Source organism: Microcaecilia unicolor, chromosome 1, assembly GCF_901765095.1.
Source record: "Microcaecilia unicolor chromosome 1, aMicUni1.1, whole genome shotgun sequence".
In the NCBI taxonomy this organism is placed as follows: domain Eukaryota; kingdom Metazoa; phylum Chordata; class Amphibia; order Gymnophiona; family Siphonopidae; genus Microcaecilia; species Microcaecilia unicolor.
In genome coordinates this window covers 327,601,000-327,619,998 of record NC_044031.1, presented here as the reverse complement: position 1 = coordinate 327,619,998, position 18,999 = coordinate 327,601,000, and the positions used below count along the sequence as shown (strand labels likewise).

Here is an 18,999-nt window from a genome sequence, read left to right as displayed (position 1 = left end):
CCAAGGATGCGGTCTTGACCTTCCTCTTACTATGGAGCATTTTGGTGAAAGGCAAAAAAAAAAAAAAAGAGCAAGTAAGATTGCTGGAGAATGCCAACCAGCTCATGCTGCCATCGTGTCTGCACCCGCCCCCCCCCCCCCTACTTTCTTCTGGTAGTCAACATTCTAATATCTTCTAACAATTTCCCATAGAAAGCAATTGGTTCCGTTATCTGAAAATACTGATCTGGTTCCTTTGGTTTTTAAACTCATCTAAAGTATTCAAAATTTCTTAGGTTTTTTTTTTTTTTTTTTGGAGGGGTGGTTTAGTACTTGCCTTTAACACCTATGTGCAAGCATATAAACACTTAGATGCCTGCTAATGCACGCATTTGCCAGTATTACACACATCTGTCTTGCATGATACACATGAGTGGAGCTCTCACTCTTACGTGTTACTTACAGAATACTGTAAGAGAGTGCATTCCTACAGTATTGTGTAAGTGCAGCACCTAAGCATTAGGCATGCTGATACCAGGTTATGCTAGTATTCTATAATGGAACCTAGGTGCTTAGGTTCTGTTATAGAATAGACCTACCATATGGCCTCGGAACACTTAAAATAGAAGGGCCCAGTTATATAGTTACCCACTTACAGAGCGTACAGACAGATATCTCTCATATTTACATTTTCCAACATAGGGTATGTTGAAGGAGTTATGTAAGTAAGGAAAGGATGTAGAGACATGAATTTAGGAATGCTTTCCAGTATAGATTTGTAGAACAGGTGTGTGTGGGACAGTTGTGGCAGGACTCTGACAAGAGTAAAGGATAAAGATCATGTTTTTGATATGCTGCCTTTCTGTGGTACAACCAAAGCAATTTACGTATTATATGCAGGATGTGGGGTTGTGTATGTATGTTTGGGTATGTGCATATGATAAAATGATCAATGTTTTGGGGTCTTGATGTAATTTTTTTTCCAGTATTGAGCAGCTTTATATGGTTTTAAGCTGTTTTTCACTCTTCACTCTTTCTTCTATTGTTACACTTTCACAGACACACAATGTTCCTGTCTGTAGTAACTGTTCAAAATCTAATCAGCAATTTGTAGACCACACTAGACCCAGCAAGATGTTTAAGGCAGTTAACAAAAAGAAGTAACTAAAAAAAAATGATGAATTACAAAATTACAATTAATGATAAAATACTAACTATAAAATGTATCAAAAAAATATTTTAAAGTCTTTTTGTAAGCGCATATAATTCATTTCCAAACGAATTTGCATAGGAAGAGCATTCCAAATTGTAAGTGCTTGACAAGAAAATAAAACTTCAAAATGACATTTTTGTCAAATGCCATTGAATGCAGGAAGATTCAACAAAAAAGATTCACACAGTCTTAATGAAGAAAAATATAAACCGGGAAGCATTTGAATAAGCAATTCAGAGGTATTACCATACAAGACCTGAAATATTATACAAACAGATTTAAAAGCAATATGTGCTTTAACAGGAAGCCAATGAAGTCTAGAAACTCTATCAAATTTTTTTTTCAAACGGAAAATCAAATGAACTGCCGTATTTGGAACTAACTGTAGTTTATACAAAAATTTGTCATTCATTCCAATATACAAAGAATTACAGTAATCAAGATGAGGTATCACCAGCATCTGTAGCAATATAGCAAAATGTGACTCAAGAAAGTACAATTTAAGTAAATGTAATTATTTCAGACGATGAAAAGTAAGTCTCCATAAACTTTTAATCTGAGATTCATAAGTCAGTGAATCAAGTATAACTCCTAGAACCAGAAATCACTGCGGATACCCAGGCCAAAGTCTCGGCCTGCTTATCCGACATTGCTGCCTTGATGTCCAACTGCCACCTGAAACTGAATATGTCTAAGACTGAACTTATTGTTTTCCCACCCAAACCCACTTCCCCTCTCCCTTCACTCTCTATCTCAGTTGATAACACCCTCATCATCCCCGTCTCATCTGCCCGCAACCTCGGTGTCATCTTCGACTCCTCCCTCTCCTTTTCTGCGCACATCCAGCAGATAGCCAAGACCTGTCGCTTCTTCCTCTATAACATTAGCAAAATTCGCCCCTTCCTCTCCGAGCACACCACCCGAACTCTCATCCACTCTCTCATTACCTCTCGCCTTGACTACTGCAACCTACTCCTGACCGGCCTCCCACGTAGCCATCTATCCCCCCTTCAGTCCATCCAGAACTCTGCCGCACGTCTTATCTTCCGCCTTAACCGATATACTCATATCACCCCTCTCCTCAAGTCACTTCACTGGCTCCCAATCAGATACCGCATACAGTTCAAGCTTCTCTTACTCACCTACAAATGCACTCGATCTGCGGCCCCTCCGTACCTCTCTACCCTCATCTCCCCCCTTACGTCCCTACCCGTAACCTCCGCTCTCAAGACAAATCCCTCCTTTCAGTACCCTTCTCCACCACCTCCAAATCCAGGCTCCGCCCCTTCTGTCTCGCCTCACCCCATGCCTGGAACAAACTCCCTGAGCCCATACGCCGTGCCCCCTCCCTACCCATCTTCAAATCAATGCTCAAAGCCCAAAGCCCACCTCTTCAATGTCGCCTTCGGCACCTAATCACTACACCTCTTCTCAGGAAAACTTATCTACCCCAACTTGACATTTCGTCCTTTAGATTGTAAGCTCTTCCGAGCAGGGACCGTCCTTAATTGTTAATTTGTACAGCGCTGCGTAACCCTAGTAGCGCTCTAGAAATGTTAAGTAGTAGTAGTAGAACCCTCGACTTTGTACCTTTAAGCACTTACCTCCTGCCAAAGTTATTGAATCAGGAATAGATAGTAAAGAGGTGATAAACCAAAGAACCTTAGTTTTAGCAGGATTCAATGTAAGCATATTCTTCAGATCCCAATACAGAATTCTATCGACACAATCTGAGATTCAAACAAAAGTATCTTCCAAAGAAGAACAAGTTGCTTCCAACATCAAAATATTGTCAGTGTATGAAAATAAGCATATTATCATCAGTAAAGGAAATGGAGCCAAGAGAACTCATAAAAAGATTATATAACATAGGAGACTAGTAAAAAAAAAAGGCCTGTTTCTGACACAAATGAAACGGGAGCTACAAGGTTTTCCTCGGCTCCCTTGCAGCCACCCATGTCCAGCGACCCTCCTCTCTCCCCTGCCCCCCCTGCAGCCACCCATGTCCAGCGACCCTCCTCTGGACATGGATCAGCTGTGAGGCATGTTTTTCCCCCCGGGTTCTGAAGTTATCATAATGGCAACGGTGATGTCAGTCAGATCTACGGAGCCTAGCAGACCAACTCGGAATGAGCCACGGTCCCAGGCAGCAAGTCAGAACATTGGAGGTGAGAATTATTATATAGGACAAGGAGGAGCCCTGAGGTACCCCACAATCTGAATGCCAGTCCTTAGAAAGAACCCCACATTTCTAAACCTTATAAGATCGATTTACCCAAAACTTTACCAAACCAATTCAGAACTGGACCTGCCAGACCAAGTTCACTTAGCTTAGTTCATAATAATTCATGGTCTATTGAGACAAATGCAGCGGAAATATCAAACTGTAACATGAACAGTTGTTTTCCCCTACATAAACGGTTACAAACTACTGTGGTCAAGGCAAGTAATAAGGATTCAGTGCTGTGTTGAACTCGAAAACCAAATTGTAATGAATGAAAGCAAGAATACGATTCAATAAACTGCAATAATTGTTTACAAACCAAAGTCTCCATCAATTTGGTAAGCAAAGGGATACTAACAATGGGCTTAAAACTAGAGGTAGAGGACAAGTCCAAGTCCTTAGATTTTGGAATAGGTGTTAATATTATGTGGTCCAAAAATAAAGGAAAATTTACTAAGAGTCAAAATATTGTTCAAAAAAAAGACACCAGCCATAAAATGATACTAGATGGAGGGTGAGCAAATAAGAAGGACATTCATCAAGCATGCAATAACAATTTGTAAGTTTAGGCAATAGAGTATTAACATCCTCAACAGTAATAGGCTTGAAAATATTCCACACTTGATTGGCAGGAATGCCTAAATAAGAATCATTAACACTGGCTACATGATGTATTTCAGGTACTTGAAACTGACTGTTCTAAAGATCTTCCCAAATTACTGAAATCTTATTACAAAAATAATCAGCCCAAATCTGGGCAGATGGTTGAAAATTGGTAGTTGAAACAGAATCTGCTGGAGAAGCTACCAAATTCTCTATCTGCCGAAATAACCTCTTAGCATCTACTTGATCAAAACCAATAATATTAGCATAGTAAGTTTGTTTTTAGCTTCTGAAATATGAAATTTATAAGACTTTTAAGGCAGCTCTCCATTTACCGTTAATGGCTATATCCTCCTTTTTTTTTTGCCAACTACTCGCCAGCCACCTGCAAGCCTGCCTCCTCTCCCTCAGACTCGCAAAACCATGGAGCTGATTTGGAGGAACAAACTATTTGAGTTTTTCAAGGAGCAATAGTATCTAAAGTTGTTACAATGATTTGATCCCTTCATTAATCATGACTAAAAATGAATTTTTATCTCCTCATACAGTACTACACATACAGATGGGTGTCCAGCTAAAGTGATATATGGCATTGTTAGATTGTTTTGTATTAATTCTTCATGAGAGTCTAAATTTGCTCCTTCATGTTACAAGATTTGGTGTGATAATTTGATCACATTACTTTAGTCTCCATTTTTAGTTTTTTGATATGCCATTTTGGCAGCAGTTCAGAAGAGCACCTATAAAGTGATATAGATCAGTGGAAATAAGCCTTCATATCATAAAAGTGGCATCAGAGTTTGTGATGATACCCCTCCTTCCTTCAAGTTGTGAGAGATAAATACAGCTGGGGACAAATAGCATAGCCCAATGATCTTCTTCGCTTTTTTATATGGAGGCCATGTTGGCAAAAAGGGGGGGGAACCCCATTCAATTTGAGCACTGGGCCCATTGTCAGATATAGCAGCCAGAAAGCTGGATGGAGGACAGGGGGAGTCTCCAATGACAACGTTGGCCTTTCTCCTCCCCCTTCTATGATGTAGTTGGTTCAACTGTACATGTGCCTTTAGAGCAGCTTGTGTGTAATTAAAATAGTCTGTTGTGCCACATTGCTTCTCTCTAGGCCCATTTTGCCCCCATGCACCCTATCCTTGACTCCTAGGCTATCCTAGCCCCTCGCATCCACCTCCAGTACTCTCCCTCTTTCCAGTTCTTCTCCCTCAGCCTTCTGTAACCCCTCCAGTCAGTCTTCACCATCTTGTTGCCAACACTCCCCCAGGTTTAATTTTCCCCCACACCTTCTCTGGAAGCTTGTTGATACCACCTAAGGCAATTCTTTTCTTGCAGTATCACATGGCCCTTGGTGAGTTTGAGCCACACAGTGAGGCTTAGGTACTGTTTTGAGTCCCTTAAAAATAGAATGTTTGTACATTTGGGAAGCTTGCCAGGTGCCCTTGGCCTGGATTGGCCGCTGTCGTGGACAGGATGCTGGGCTCGATGGACCCTTGGTCTTTTCCCACTGTGGCATTACTTATGGTTTACAATGAAATTAAAACAATTAAAAAAAAAAAAACAAAGATACGAGGAAATCCATAACTGATAGCAAGCTCAGGTGCTGAAGACCAAACAGTCAACACAAACACTCTCCAATTCAATCACAAACATTACTGAAACAACAACAACTAAGCTGTCATCAGCGTTGAATCATCAGCTATTTCTTTTCTTTTCTTCCATTGCAGAGATTGGTCAAAAAAAGATGCTATGAGGCCACATCAAAGCATTCTATACATGTTATTCCTGGAATTGTGGATTTTTCCCAAGTCCATATAGTAGCGGTTTATGGACTTGTCCTTTAGGAAACTGTCTAACCCCTTTTTAAACTCTGCCAAGCTAACCGCCTTAACCACGTTCTCCGGCAACGAATTCCGGAGTTTAATTACGCGTTGGGTGCAGAAATATTTTCTCCGATTTGTTTTAAATTTACTACATTGTAGTTTCATCGCATGCCCCCTAGTCCTAGTATTTTTGGAAAGCGTGAACAGATGCTTCACATCCACCTGTTCCACTCCACTCATTATTTTATATACCTCTACCATGTCTCCCCTCAGCCGTCTCTTCTCCAACCATTTTGGTTTGACCACAAGAGAAAATGTATATCAAATATAATAATCAATAAATGATTTAGGGTCGGTAGGAGCCACTATTTGCTTCTATTGGCTGATGGGTGGAAACTGCTGCCTCTAGGCCAAAAGGTTGTTGGGTCTAGTCCTAGCTGAAGACATTTCTTACTTACTACTAATCATTTCTATAGCGCTACTAGATGTCCTTACACTACCATTCCTACCCTAGCTGAGATAATATTTAACCATTTCTATGACCTCATGTGCAACTTTCTTTAAATCAATCACCTTACTTTTTAACTCTTCCTACTTTCTTACCTATCTATATGTTTTTACCTTTCACTATCAATTATAATGTTCTATTATGTATTATGCTGATATTGTAAATAGTATACCATGCCGCAGTTTGTATTGTTTTTGAATATTTTTACTGCTTTAATTGTTGATTGCTTATGTTTGATTTATTCTTACTGTATACCGCCTTGAGTGAATTCCTTCAAAAAGGCGGTAAATAAATCCTAATAAATAAACCCTCTCAATATCATCCTTCTCACTGTTTTTTCTTTTCATAAGAGAGACTAAGGGCATGGATGAGGGTGAAGACTGAATTCTAATGCTTTTCAAAAGTATTCATTATGTGGTGAATTGTAACAAATTTCTAAACAAACTTGTATTACATATATCTGTATTTCTGTTTCAGGTTTATAAAGATGGATGCGCTTTCTGAAGCAAATACAGCCTTTGCCCTTGATCTTTTTAAAACTGTGGGTAAACAGGGTGATCACAATGTGTTCTTTTCACCCATGAGTCTGTCCTCTGCTCTGGCCATGGTGTATCTAGGTGCCAGAGGTAACACTGCAGCCCAGATGACACAGGTATGGATGATTAAACTATATTGTTATGATTGGGAAATGTGCCAAAAATGACTAAAATTCTTGCATGCCTAAACAGATACCAGAGTCCTAAAATTCAGCCAATGAGGCATCTGGCATCCCTGAAGCCATCGGCACAAAACTCTGTTGTTGAGGTTCCATGCTGTTTTTAAAAGTGATTTTGTAATGGAAAGAAACTCTATTTTACCTTCAAAAAAAGACAAAGGATGACAAAAGGTATAGAAGACCAGTGGGCTCATTCTCAAAGGACCAAACCTCCAGAAAGTGGCATGTCCGCATTTGGACATTTTTCTCACAAAAACGTCCAAACCAGCATTTTCGAAACCTATTTTTAGACGTTTTTCTCTGAAGTCCGCCAGAAGTGCATCCAAACCTCAAGGGGGAGTGCCAGGGGTGTGTTCAGGGTGGAACTTGGGCATTCCTAAAACTTAGACATTTTTCAGCCATAATGAAACAAAACAAAACCGTCCAGGACTAAAACTTAAGACGTTTTGTCTAGATCTGTTTTTATAACGAATAAGGCACAAAAAGGTGCCCTAAATAACCAGATGACCACTGGAGGGAATAAGGAATGACCCCCCCCCCCCCCCCAAAAAAAAAAAATGTGATGAAAACATTACTTGCCAGCCTCTGTGCCACCCTCAGATGTTATACTCAGGTCCATCAGAATAGCATACAGGTCCCTGGAGTAATCTAGGGTGGGTGGGTGCAGTGCACTGCAGACAGGTGGACCCAGGCTCCTACCTCCCCCTACCTATTACACTTGTGGAGGAAACTGTGAGCCCTCCAAAACTCACCACAAACCCACTGTCCCTACATATAGGTGCCACCTACACCTGTAAGGGCTATGGTAGTGGTGTACAGTAGGGGTGGTGGTTTTGGGGGGCTTAGCAGACAAGGTAAGGGAGCAGTGGTGAGATGTGTACCTGGGAGCATTTTACGAAGTCCACTGCAGTGCCCCCTAGGGTGCTCTATTGCTTTCCTGGGATGTCATTTTTCCGTGATTCTAAGTGATGCCAATCTTTCTATTTTTTATCAGTAGATTTGGGCTTTGAATTCAGATCTATAGATAAAAAGGAGGTTTCATTACATATATATAAATACCAGAGTGCTATTTTTCCATACTTCATTTCAAGAATATACATTCCCTAATTACCTGTCCCAATGCAACTGAAGCTTTTACCTCCTCAGTGCATGTAAAGGGTTTCATCCCTTTGTGGATTCTCTGATGTCGTGTGAGGCTTTCTTTCCAACCAAAATGTTTACCGCACTCAGGACATGTAAATGGTTTCACTCCTGTGTGTATTCTCTGATGCATTGTGAGATTTCCCTTCCAGCCGAAGTTTGTACCACATTCTGCACATATGTATGGTTTCACTCCTGTGTGGATTCTCTGGTGCCCTGCAAACAATGCCTTGTTTCTGAAGCTTGTACCAAACTCGGAACATGTAAATGGTTTTACACCTGCGTGGATTCTCTGGTGAACTATGAGGGATGTCTTGCCTGTGAATCTTTTACCACACTGAGGACATGTAAATAAAATTTTACTCCTGTGTGGCTAGCACCACAGTCAGAACAAGCACTAGTCTCTCTCATTTTTCTGAATGTTTTGATATTTTGAAATATTAGTCTTCCTACAAAATAAGTTTTCAGATATAATAGAACTGACTGACTGATTCTACAGCAGTTTGAACTTTGTTGTCCTCTATGAATGCTTTCCTGTGACTGAAACTTTTCTTATGGTCTGTTTCCTAATGGCTTGATTTTTGTGTGTTTTGCATTTCAATGTTTTGGGGGTTTTTTTGTTTGAAGATGGACCGAAAAACAAAACATCCAAATCGCAAAACGTTTTTCAAAACAGTATTTTCAAAAGCAAAAGAGACTTTTTTTGTTGTTGTTGAAAATTACCTTATTTCATGTTCGGAATTTGGATGTTTTGTGTAAAACGTCCAAATTCAGATTTAGACGTCATATCAAAAATGCCCCTCCAGATCTCTTAAGTATGTAAAGGATTTTTCCTCGGTGATATAATGTGAAACTAAACCACTAACCAAATCTGTTCCCTTGTGACTTGCACGTGTATTATAAAAACATTTAGCCCTGAACTGCCCCTTCTTCCCTTCCCAGCTCTGAATCTATATTGTGCTGGAAAGCCTGAGTCCAAACACATTTCTAGCTTGACCCTAGTTAGCTGCTGTTTCACTCTTCAAAGTATTCAGGCAGATCATGTCCCACAGTTTCCCCTTTTTATGGCACTTTTATTCATTTGTTCATGAAAAATTTTAATATAACACTAAGAATAATCCTGAGCATCAAATAATTCATTTGCTATAGGCAAAGAAAAAGCAAAATACAAAAACATACGAAAAAGAAAAGTTGCAGCCTGCACTTTAAAGTCCACAATTTGGAGGTCCCAGAATAAGTCATAAACAAAAGAAACAGAAAAACGATGACATCCTTGCACACTAAAAGATTTACCTTCTAGAACTACTTCACACTCAAAAACATGAAGTGAAGGCTTATAAGCATATGATACCCCTTGATAATTCACCAGGTATTTAAAGGAGACTCTCAGGAAAGAAAAATACAAAAAGCTTCCAGCTGCTAAAACCTGGGTCTCTTTAAAAATAAACTGCCAGAGATCACATGATGTGATGAGCGAGGCGGTTGTAAACTGCTGCAGCTCTGGGACCCTCGCTGCCCAATCCACGACAATTTTAATCATATTCACATTTTCAGTGTGACAGACCTGTGACAAGAAGTTGGAACACTGCATGGACAAATTTCTAGAGAAATCACCCACTGTTATGGCACAGAAACTGGCTCAACAGGAGAAGGTGGAGAAGCAAAGATGGCAGACTTTCCGCCTCAGTGGTGTTCAAAGATACACGGTTGCTACAGTTAACTCTGGCAGTACACAAGGCACTGGAGCCAAAACTAGGTGCCTTGTCCCAGAAAATAGATGCATTCCAGGCCACTCTGGATGGGCTTGCAACATGCACGGGAAAACTGGAAACTAGACTGTGGTAGAAGATGATGTGGTGGCGTACATCCAGCAATGGATGCCTAGAGCAACAACTGCTGGACCAAGAAGCAAAGTTGGAAGACTTAGAAAATCATTTCCATAGGAACAATCTCCGCATTATTGGTCTGTCTGAAAAGATTCCCAAACGCAATTTAGCGAGGTCTCCTGGGCCGGCTACGTGGTGCTTTATAATCCCCTTATAATGATTACGACGCCAGGGTTGTTAACTGCATCCTAGCCGGCCATGCGGTGCTGGTGACTTACAATTTTACCAGTTTGTGGGCTATTGCCCTAGCAGCGACATACAGCGAGTTTCGCTTGCCAGGTCATGAGATGCGTGCTAGTGTAGTTAACCGCAACCTATAATGAGGTCTTTTTGCCTGGCCACGCGGCTCCTCGCCGGTGCGGCATGGTACCTACCCACTACCTACAGCGTGGGTCTCGTTGAATGAACATGCAGTGATGGCGACGCAGCGCACATATGGATTCCGGACCCCGCGGCGAATGCCATGGCAACGTAGCGGTCATGGTAAAAAAAAACCGAACCCCGTTGTGGCCAGCCACGCTGAAAAATTAATGCGGTATAAGCCGTCCATGCCTTTATGGCGACGGACCTTAAGCCCCATTATGGCCAGCCATGCCGGATTTTCAATTTAATGCGGCAAAAATGAGTGCGGTATAAGTCGCCCATGCTGTATAAGCTGCCGATGCCATGCAGAGCTATACAAGCCCCATTGTGGTTGGCCACGCCGTGTTATCTAGTTTGGTAAAATTTAGTGCGGTATAAGTTGCCCATGTTGTATAAGCCGCCCATGTCACGCAGCGCCATGCCATGTTTTCTACTCAGTCGACTACGGTTCATCCTAATCGTTACTTACCGATGCCATGTCTGCATGATTGGCCTGCCATGTGATATTTGAGATATGGGTTTTTGCAGAAACGTCCACATTGCGATCCTCGCTAGTCAGGGTCTTCTCTTGCGGGCCACTTAGGGGGAGTCCAAAATTGGCGGAACATGCACTTCGCCACGCGTAGTAATACAGTCGGCCATTAACCTACAGAGGCACGTATGGCAGCGGTGAATTTTGATAAGGCGGCCATTTGCAGGAGTACCAATTGTAAAAACGGTGGCCACTTTCAATACACCACCCATTTCGACGAGCAGTAAAATTTGAAAAAGGTGGCCATTTTTATGGCGCTAAAAATTCACTAGAAATGACATTCCAAATACATGTGTCTTTGACACACTGCATAGGCCGGACCAATTGATATCATATCGTTGGTGCCAGCCTAGCAGGACACAGTACTTCGGGGCGTCGGACAAACATATCGGTTACAGTATGCTACTCCCAGCTGCCGTTAGGACCAGGTCCATGGGGGGAAGGGTTGGTACAAAGGTGTTAGTCCTAGAAGGCCATGTGCACTTAGCGGCCATTTTGACTAGAGCGGCCACGTGAACTAATGCGGCTAATTTGAAAACGGCGGCCATTTTGATATAAGGACCACCGGTCTTACTGATTTATTTGCCGGGTGTACAGGAGCCCAGCCATTTAAATTTTAGCGGCCCATTTTGCATACGGTGGCCATTTTGACTACCAGGCCAGGCCAAATTTGAATGTAACGGCCATCGCCCGTGGGGCTTTAGGCCGGCCATTTAGGGAAGGGCGCACTGCGCAGACAGCACGCAGCTGGATATGCAGCTGTGAGCTGCACTAATCAGTAAGCTTGTGGTAATGTAGCTGCGCTAACTGATTAGCGCATGATCCCTTACCGCCTACAAAACAGGTGTCAGTAGGTTGTCACATGGTAATTCTTGTTAATGGTCGCATGCTAATGGCAACATGACCATTAATTTAGAAAATGGAAAATCTGCAATTTTCTAGCTGCGGTAAAAATGGCCTTAGCGCACGAGAGAGACCCACGTAACAGTGCACTAAGCCACTTTTTTTCCTCAGCTTAGTAAAAGGAGCTGTAATACGGCCCAGCCTGCACAGACATATTACATTAAAATGCACATAAAATACTGTAAAATTAACCTGCTGTAAATATCATCTTTACTGTCAGATGAAACATCTTAATGCTTAGAAATGCTTGCTGAAATACATATGCTTTTAAAACACAGAAAAGGTGACAAGAAAATGTCTCTGACAATGTTTAAAAAAATAATAATTTTATTACAACTTCCAGGACTCGACACGAGCCATGTTAATGCCAAACTGGCATGGCTCAGGAGTCTCTTATGGATGTTTATACTGTGAGCTAGCCAGCTTGCTCCAGGAAAATATGAAAGCGCTCTACAGAGGTTGTTCGGGATCAGAATTTGCGCTTTTTTGAGGCATTACCTTTTTCGAAATGCTCTAGGCTGTGAGTCCCCAAGTTCCGTTGAGACTTAGAGCGATAAAGGTTTAGAGTGCTTTCATATTTTCCTGGAGGCAGTTGGCTAGCTCACAATATAAACATCCATAAGAGACTCCTGAGGCAGGCCAATTTGGCCAAAACACGGCTCGTGTCAAGTCCTGATGTTTTAATAAATGTGTTTTGTCACCTTTGCTGTGTTTTGTGTGTGCTTGCGCTTGTGAAGGCTTGTGTTCTTCTATGTTTTTGTAGATAGGATACCAAGCATAAAAGTTAAAGATGCACTCACACACATACAGATCTCATTTCCGGCTTTTCACTTGTCATAACGTGTTTTATCAGTACATTAAAAAAAAATCAAAACCCAATCTTCAGTTTGATTTCACATCTAACATGCTCCTACATAATCTGTAATTCTGCATGCTGAGAGCAAGATAAGCTGCAACTTGTAGTGGATGTATAAAAAGTTTCATTTTCCATTTCAGGTTTCCTAGGTTGGCTAGTGTCATTGTGCGTGTTCACAAGAGAATTAGAACTACTCAGTTATTCCAATGATAGCTGCTTCATTTGGTCAAGGAGAAAAAGTTCAGTCAGGCAAAACCAATGATCTTGCCTTAAAATAGGTGGATATTTCTGAGGGTACTCTTAAAAAAATATTGAGACATTTATAAACTTACTAGTAAATAAGGCCCGTTTCCGACACAAATGAAACGGGCGCTAGCAAGGTTTTCCTCGGAGTGTGTATGTTTGAGAGAGTGTGTGTGTGAGAGTGACTTTGTGAGAGAGACAGATTGAATGTGTGTGGCTGCAAGTGTGTCTGTTAGAGAGTGTGTGTGTGAGATTGACAGTGTGTTTGAGTGGGTATGTGAGCGAGAGCGAGAGTGTATGAGAGTGATAGAGTGTTTGACAGTGACTGTGTGACACATAGAGAGTGAATGTGATCGAGTGTGAGACATAGCGTGTGTTGTAGACAGTGTTAGAGAGTGAGAGAGACAGTCAGTGTGTGAGAGAGAGAGAGAGTGTGTGTGAGAGATAGTGTGTGTGACGGAGATACATCCCCCCCCCTCCCTATGTTGGCTGGAAGGACCCCCCTCCGTCTGCATCTGCCACTGTGTTGTCGCAGGACCCCTCATCTCCTTGTCTGGTCAGTCTCCCCCCCTCCTTTCAGGTCTCCCTACAGCCCTTCTCTCAGGACTGTGGGTCGCCCCTCCCCCCTTCACCTGTGCTGTCAGGACCCCCTCCTCCGCCTCCATCTGTGGTCTGTGTACCTGTTCTGGCCCTCATCCTCCCCTTCTTGTGCCTGAACTGTTGCTTAGCCTGTGGCAACAGTGGAGAGAGCTGTGCAGGACCTCCTGTTCCAACCCCCTTGTCATGTTTGTAGAGAGAGAAAAGAGGGAAAAAGAGGAAAAGTGGCATAATGTTTGTAAAAAGGAAGAGGGGCACGGCAGGCAGCGACCAGCTATCAGCTGTGCAAGTGTAAACAAAAGAAAACAAAAAGGAGTTTTGTGCTGCCTGTTCAGTCCCAGCTCGTATTCTCTCGTATTCACTGCTTGAAAGGACAGGAGGGGAGGGTGCACAGCAGAAGCTGACTTACTTTGCCAGATGCGAAGCAAAAGCTCTTGCCCTTGTTAAACAAAACAAAACAAAAAGGAGTTTTGTGCTGCCTGTTCAGTCCCAGCTCGTATTCTCTCGTATTCGCTGCTTGAAAGGACAGGAGGGGAGGGTGCACAGCAGAAGCTGACTTACTTTGTCAGATGCGAAGCATAAGCTCCTGCCCTCGTTAGTTCTACATTCAGCTGCCAAGGCCACCGGAGAAAACAGAGGGAGGAGAAACGGGTGCAGAACTCCTCCAGCACATGTGCACAGCAAAGCGAGTGACGCTCCTCCCGAGTGACCCCTTCGCCTCTGACGCTCCTCCCTTCTTCTATTTGACTTCCCTGATAGGTCCCTCATTGGTGTGATGCTCCTCCCTTTTCCTGTTTCAGTTCCCTTTGATAGGTCAGAGCGGTGCAGCTGTGACGCTCCTCCCTTCTCTGATAGGTCAGGGCAGGGCAGAGATGTACTCTGATAGGTCAGGGCGGGGCAGATTCAGATCATGGCGGCGCACAGATGGACTGTGGTTAAAAGTGGTTACAGAGCTTCGAACATACAAACTTTTGAAGCCTCAAAGTGTGGTTCAGAACGTTCATGGTGCTTTTTATGTCCAGTTGGGGCGTGGCGTAGGTCACAGATGGGGCGTGGCTGAGGGCGGTGGTGAGTAGTCCGAATAGCCAGGAGGACTACAGCAGTTCAGGACTTCACTGCCACAGTTGGAGGGAGCTTCAGAACGTTCAAGGTGGGATTTATTTATATAGATAACATGAGTGTTGTTGTATAAGTATTTAAAAGTTTTTCAGTTCATACTGCTGTTAGCCTGTTTCACGTTTTTTCAACAGCATAGATCTTTGGTTCTTAGTAGTATATGATACTAGTAAAAAAGGCCCGTTTCTGATACAAATAAAAACGGGCACTAGCAAGGTTTTCCTCGGAGTGTGTATGTTTGAGAGAGTGTATGTGAGAGTGACTGTGTGTGAGAGAGAGAGAGAAACAGAGTGAATGTGCGAGTGTGTGTGTGACATAGAGTGAGGCTGTGTGTGTGAGAGAGAGAGTGTGCGGCAGGGGCCCCCCTCCGTCTCCCGCTCTCCTTCCCCTCCCCTTTTTCCTCCCCTCCCCCCTCCCAGCTTCAGGGTCGTGGCTCCCCCTCCCTCCAACTTTCAGGGTCCTGGCCCCCCTCCCTCCCACTCCCACGTTCAGGCTGGCTGGCTCCCTCCTTCCCTCCCTCCCACCCTCCGACGTTCAGGCTGCCTGCCTGCCTGCCTTTGTTTGTGGTCTGCTGCTTTTCGCAAAAGCTCACACTGGTCTGTCCATAAGGGTGAGAAGAGAAAGACTCAGGCGGGGAGGGAGAAGGAGCCCTTCTTGCTTTTACAGTAGCCAGGAAGCGTATTTTGGATGAGCGATGCGAATCGTTGAGTGTCAGTGCTCCGCCCTCGACGTCGTCGTGTTGTGACGCAAGGGCGGGGAGATGGTAGTCCTCCTTTTTTGCAGGTCGTTCGCGATGCGTCTGATGTCACATTTTGTCGTGTAGCAACGGGTGGGCGATGCGATTCGTTGAGTGTCAGTCCTCCGCCCTCGACGTCATCACGTTGTGACGCGAGGGCGGGGCAGACACTCATGGAGGAACAGCGATCTACAAATTTAGAACGTTTGGAGAGTTGAGGCTTCATTAGAATGTTGGAGGTGCGTTTTATTTAGAGAGGTATTTTTACCAAGGATTGTGGGGTGTGTTTTTGCATTTTTCCGGTGATAGCTGCATAGGGCATACTAAGGGTATCTTTGTAGCAGTGTTAAACTGTTTGTCAGAGTTGTGCTCTCCCTTAACCATAAAAAAACCCTGATTTCCAAGTGACAAATAAGGAGCAAATGTTTTCTTTTGATACTATCTGCAGCTTTTCCATTTTCTGGAATTATGGTGGGAGGCGAGGTGGGAGTGATTCTATAGGAATCTTTTGTGCTTGAAGTTATTAAGTACTACGTTGTGTGGTCTGTACAAAGCTGAGATTCTCTTGCAGAGCACAGTCCTTAGGGGACAAGAATAATGGGGGTCTTGTGGTTTGTGTATTTTTGTTTTCTGAACAGGTACTTCAGTTTTCCAAAGCCAAAGACGTTCATGCTGGTTTCCAGTCTCTTCTGGCAGAGATCAACAAACCTGGAGCAAAATATATACTCAGAACAGCCAACAAGCTTTTTGGGGAGAAGAGCTATGAATTTATTGAAGTAAGTTGATTGTATTTAAGTGTCCCACAGATTTATAGTAACCTGAAGAGAGGGAGATAGTTGAGAAGGAGGGAAGAGAAAGAGAGAGACAAAGTTGGCAAAGAAATGAGGCACTGGTAGTTGGGGGAAGGTGAGATGGAAGCATAATAAGAGTGGAGGAGTAGCCTAGTGGTTAGGGTGGTGGACTTTGGTCCTAGGGAACTGAGGTCAATTCCCACTTCAAGCACAGGCAGCTCCTTGTGACTCTGGGCAAGTCACTTAACCCTCCATTGCCCCATGTAAGCCGCATTGAGCCTGCCATGAGTGGGAAAGTGCGGGGTACAAATGTAACAAAAAAAAATAAGGGAATAGTAAATGGGAAAATTTGACATGGTATACTGTATATTCTCCGAGGACAAGCAGGCTGCTTGTTCTCACTGATGGGTGACGTCCACGGCAGCCCCTCCAATCGGAATCTTCACTAGCAAAGTTCTTTGCTAGCCCTCGCGCGCCCGCGCGCACCGCGCATGCGCGGCCGTCTTCCCGCCCGAAACCGGCTCGAGCCGGCCAGTCTTCTTTTGTCCGCACTCGGTACGGTCGTATTTTTCGCCGTGTCGAGCCCCGGAGAGTCGACCTCGCGCGTCCATATTGTTGAACGTGTTTTTTCTTCGGAAAAGCTTTTCTTCTACTCGGGAAGTGCTCCGGAACCCCTCCACCGGGTTTCGTTTCAATCCTCCCCGTATTTCCAGCTTTTGGCCCCGATAAGTTTTCTTTCGTCGTCGGGGTAGGCCTCTTTTCGGCCTCGGTCGAGATTTTCTCCCTCTAAAGTTTTTGGTGCTCTTTTTCCGTCATTTCGGACTTTGATTTCGCCGGCGTGATTTTTCCGCCCATGACATCGAAGCCTTCCAGCGGCTTCAAGAAGTGCACCCAGTGCGCCCGGGTTATCTCGCTCACTGATCGACACTCGTCGTGTCTTCAGTGTCTGGGGGCCGAGCACCGCCCTCAGAACTGTAGTCTGTGTTCCCTGCTTCAAAGGCGGACTCAGGTAGCGAGACTAGCCCAGTGGAACGTTTTGTTCTCGGGCTCTTCGTCGGCATCGGCACCGGGATCTTCGAGTGCATCGACGTCGTCAGCGTCCAGACCATCTTCCTCGGCCGCCCTTGCATCGAGTGCATCGAGGCATCGGGCCTCTGCATCGGCGCCGAGACATCGGATAGCTGCATCGACGCCGGTGGTACCGGGACCTCGTCTGCTGATGTCGTCGGACGGTGGTGCATCGTCAGGAGTGCAGGTGAGGGCTGTCCATTCTCCTGCTGGTGGCGGTGAGCCTTCGGGTGGGTCTCCTCCCACCCTGAGGGCTCCTGCGGTACAGCCCCCCCGAGACCGACCTTCTTCGGCCTCGGCCCCGAGGAAGCGACGGATGGATTCTACGTCCTCCTCGTCGGTGCCGGGGAGCTCCGGTGACATGCTTCGGAAGAAGTCGAAGAAGCATCGACACCGGTCTCCTCCCCGCGTCGGCACCGAGAGCTCTGGGTCGCCGAGGGATTCGGCACCCAGCAGGCATCGGCACCGAGAGGACCGCTCACCCTCTGTCCAAGAGGTGTCGATGCGCTCCACTCTGGACAGCCCGGAACAGCCTCCTCGCCCGGAACAGGTCCTGACGTCGACGCCTGCATCGACCTCACAGCCTTTCTCTGCAGCCGCTCTAAACGAGAGCCTCCGGGCCGTTCTCCCAGAGATTCTGGGAGAGCTGTTGCGCCCTACCCCTCCGGTACCGGCGGTGCTTGCGCCTCCGGTACCGTCGAGCGTGGCGCCGGCTGGCCCATCGCCCAGGTTGAGGTCCCCGACGTCGGTACCGCGTGCGGTGCCGGCAGCGGCCACCTCCCAGGAAGGCTCCCCGACTACGTCGGCGGAGGGAGCTTCGCCGATGCGGGCGAGGGAGTCTACCTCTCGACGCCCCCATCGTGGACGTGGCTCCACTGAGTCGAGCAGGGCGAGGTTGCAGACACAGGTTCGTGAACTTGTGTCTGACACCGAGGGTGAGGCCTCGTGGGAGGAAGAGGAAGATCCTAGATATTTCTCTGACGAGGAGTCTGAGGGTCTTCCTTCTGATCCCACTCCCTCTCCTGAAAGACAGCTTTCTCCTCCCGAGAGTCTGTCTTTTGCTTCCTTTGTCCGGGAGATGTCTACGGCCATCCCCTTCCCGGTGGTTGTGGAGGACGAGCCCAGGGCTGAAATGTTTGAGCTCCTGGACTATCCTTCTCCACCTAAGGAAGCGTCCACCGTTCCCTTGCACCATGTCCTAAAAAAGACATTGCTTGCGAACTGGACGAAACCCTTAACTAATCCCCACATTCCCAAGAAGATCGAGTCCCAGTACCGGATCCATGGGGACCCAGAGCTGATGCGCACTCAGTTGCCTCACGACTCTGGAGTTGTGGATTTGGCCCTAAAGAAGGCTAAGAGTTCTAGGGAACATGCTTCGGCGCCCCCGGGCAAGGACGCTAGAACCTTAGACTCCTTTGGGAGGAAGGCCTACCATTCCTCTATGCTCGTGTCCAAGATCCAGTCTTACCAGCGGGCTTGGTTGATGCTCTTCCCCCTGAGCAAGCCAAGCCTTTTCAGGAGGTGGTCAGGCAGCTGAAGGCGTGCAGAAAATTCCTGGCCAGAGGAGTTTATGACACTTTTGATGTTGCGTCCAGGGCCGCTGCTCAAGGTGTGGTGATGCGCAGGCTCTCATGGCTGCGTGCCGCCGACCTGGAGAATAGAATCCAGCAGCGGATTGCGGACTCGCC

The 18,999-nt window shown here is 45.2% G+C and overlaps 1 protein-coding gene across 3 annotated transcripts in view; it reads left to right on the top strand.

Moving 5' to 3' along the window:
* LOC115473911 (serpin B6-like) overlaps positions 1–18,999 on the top strand; it is a 109,054-nt gene that overhangs the window by 36,324 nt on the left and 53,731 nt on the right. For all 3 annotated transcript variants that reach the window (XM_030209130.1, XM_030209112.1, XM_030209121.1), the window contains exons 2-3: positions 6,840–7,014; positions 16,088–16,225. In XM_030209130.1, coding sequence (XP_030064990.1) covers positions 6,850–7,014; positions 16,088–16,225 — 303 coding nt within the window. In that variant the 5' untranslated portion in view covers positions 6,840–6,849. The remainder of the gene's footprint in view (positions 1–6,839; positions 7,015–16,087; positions 16,226–18,999) is intronic.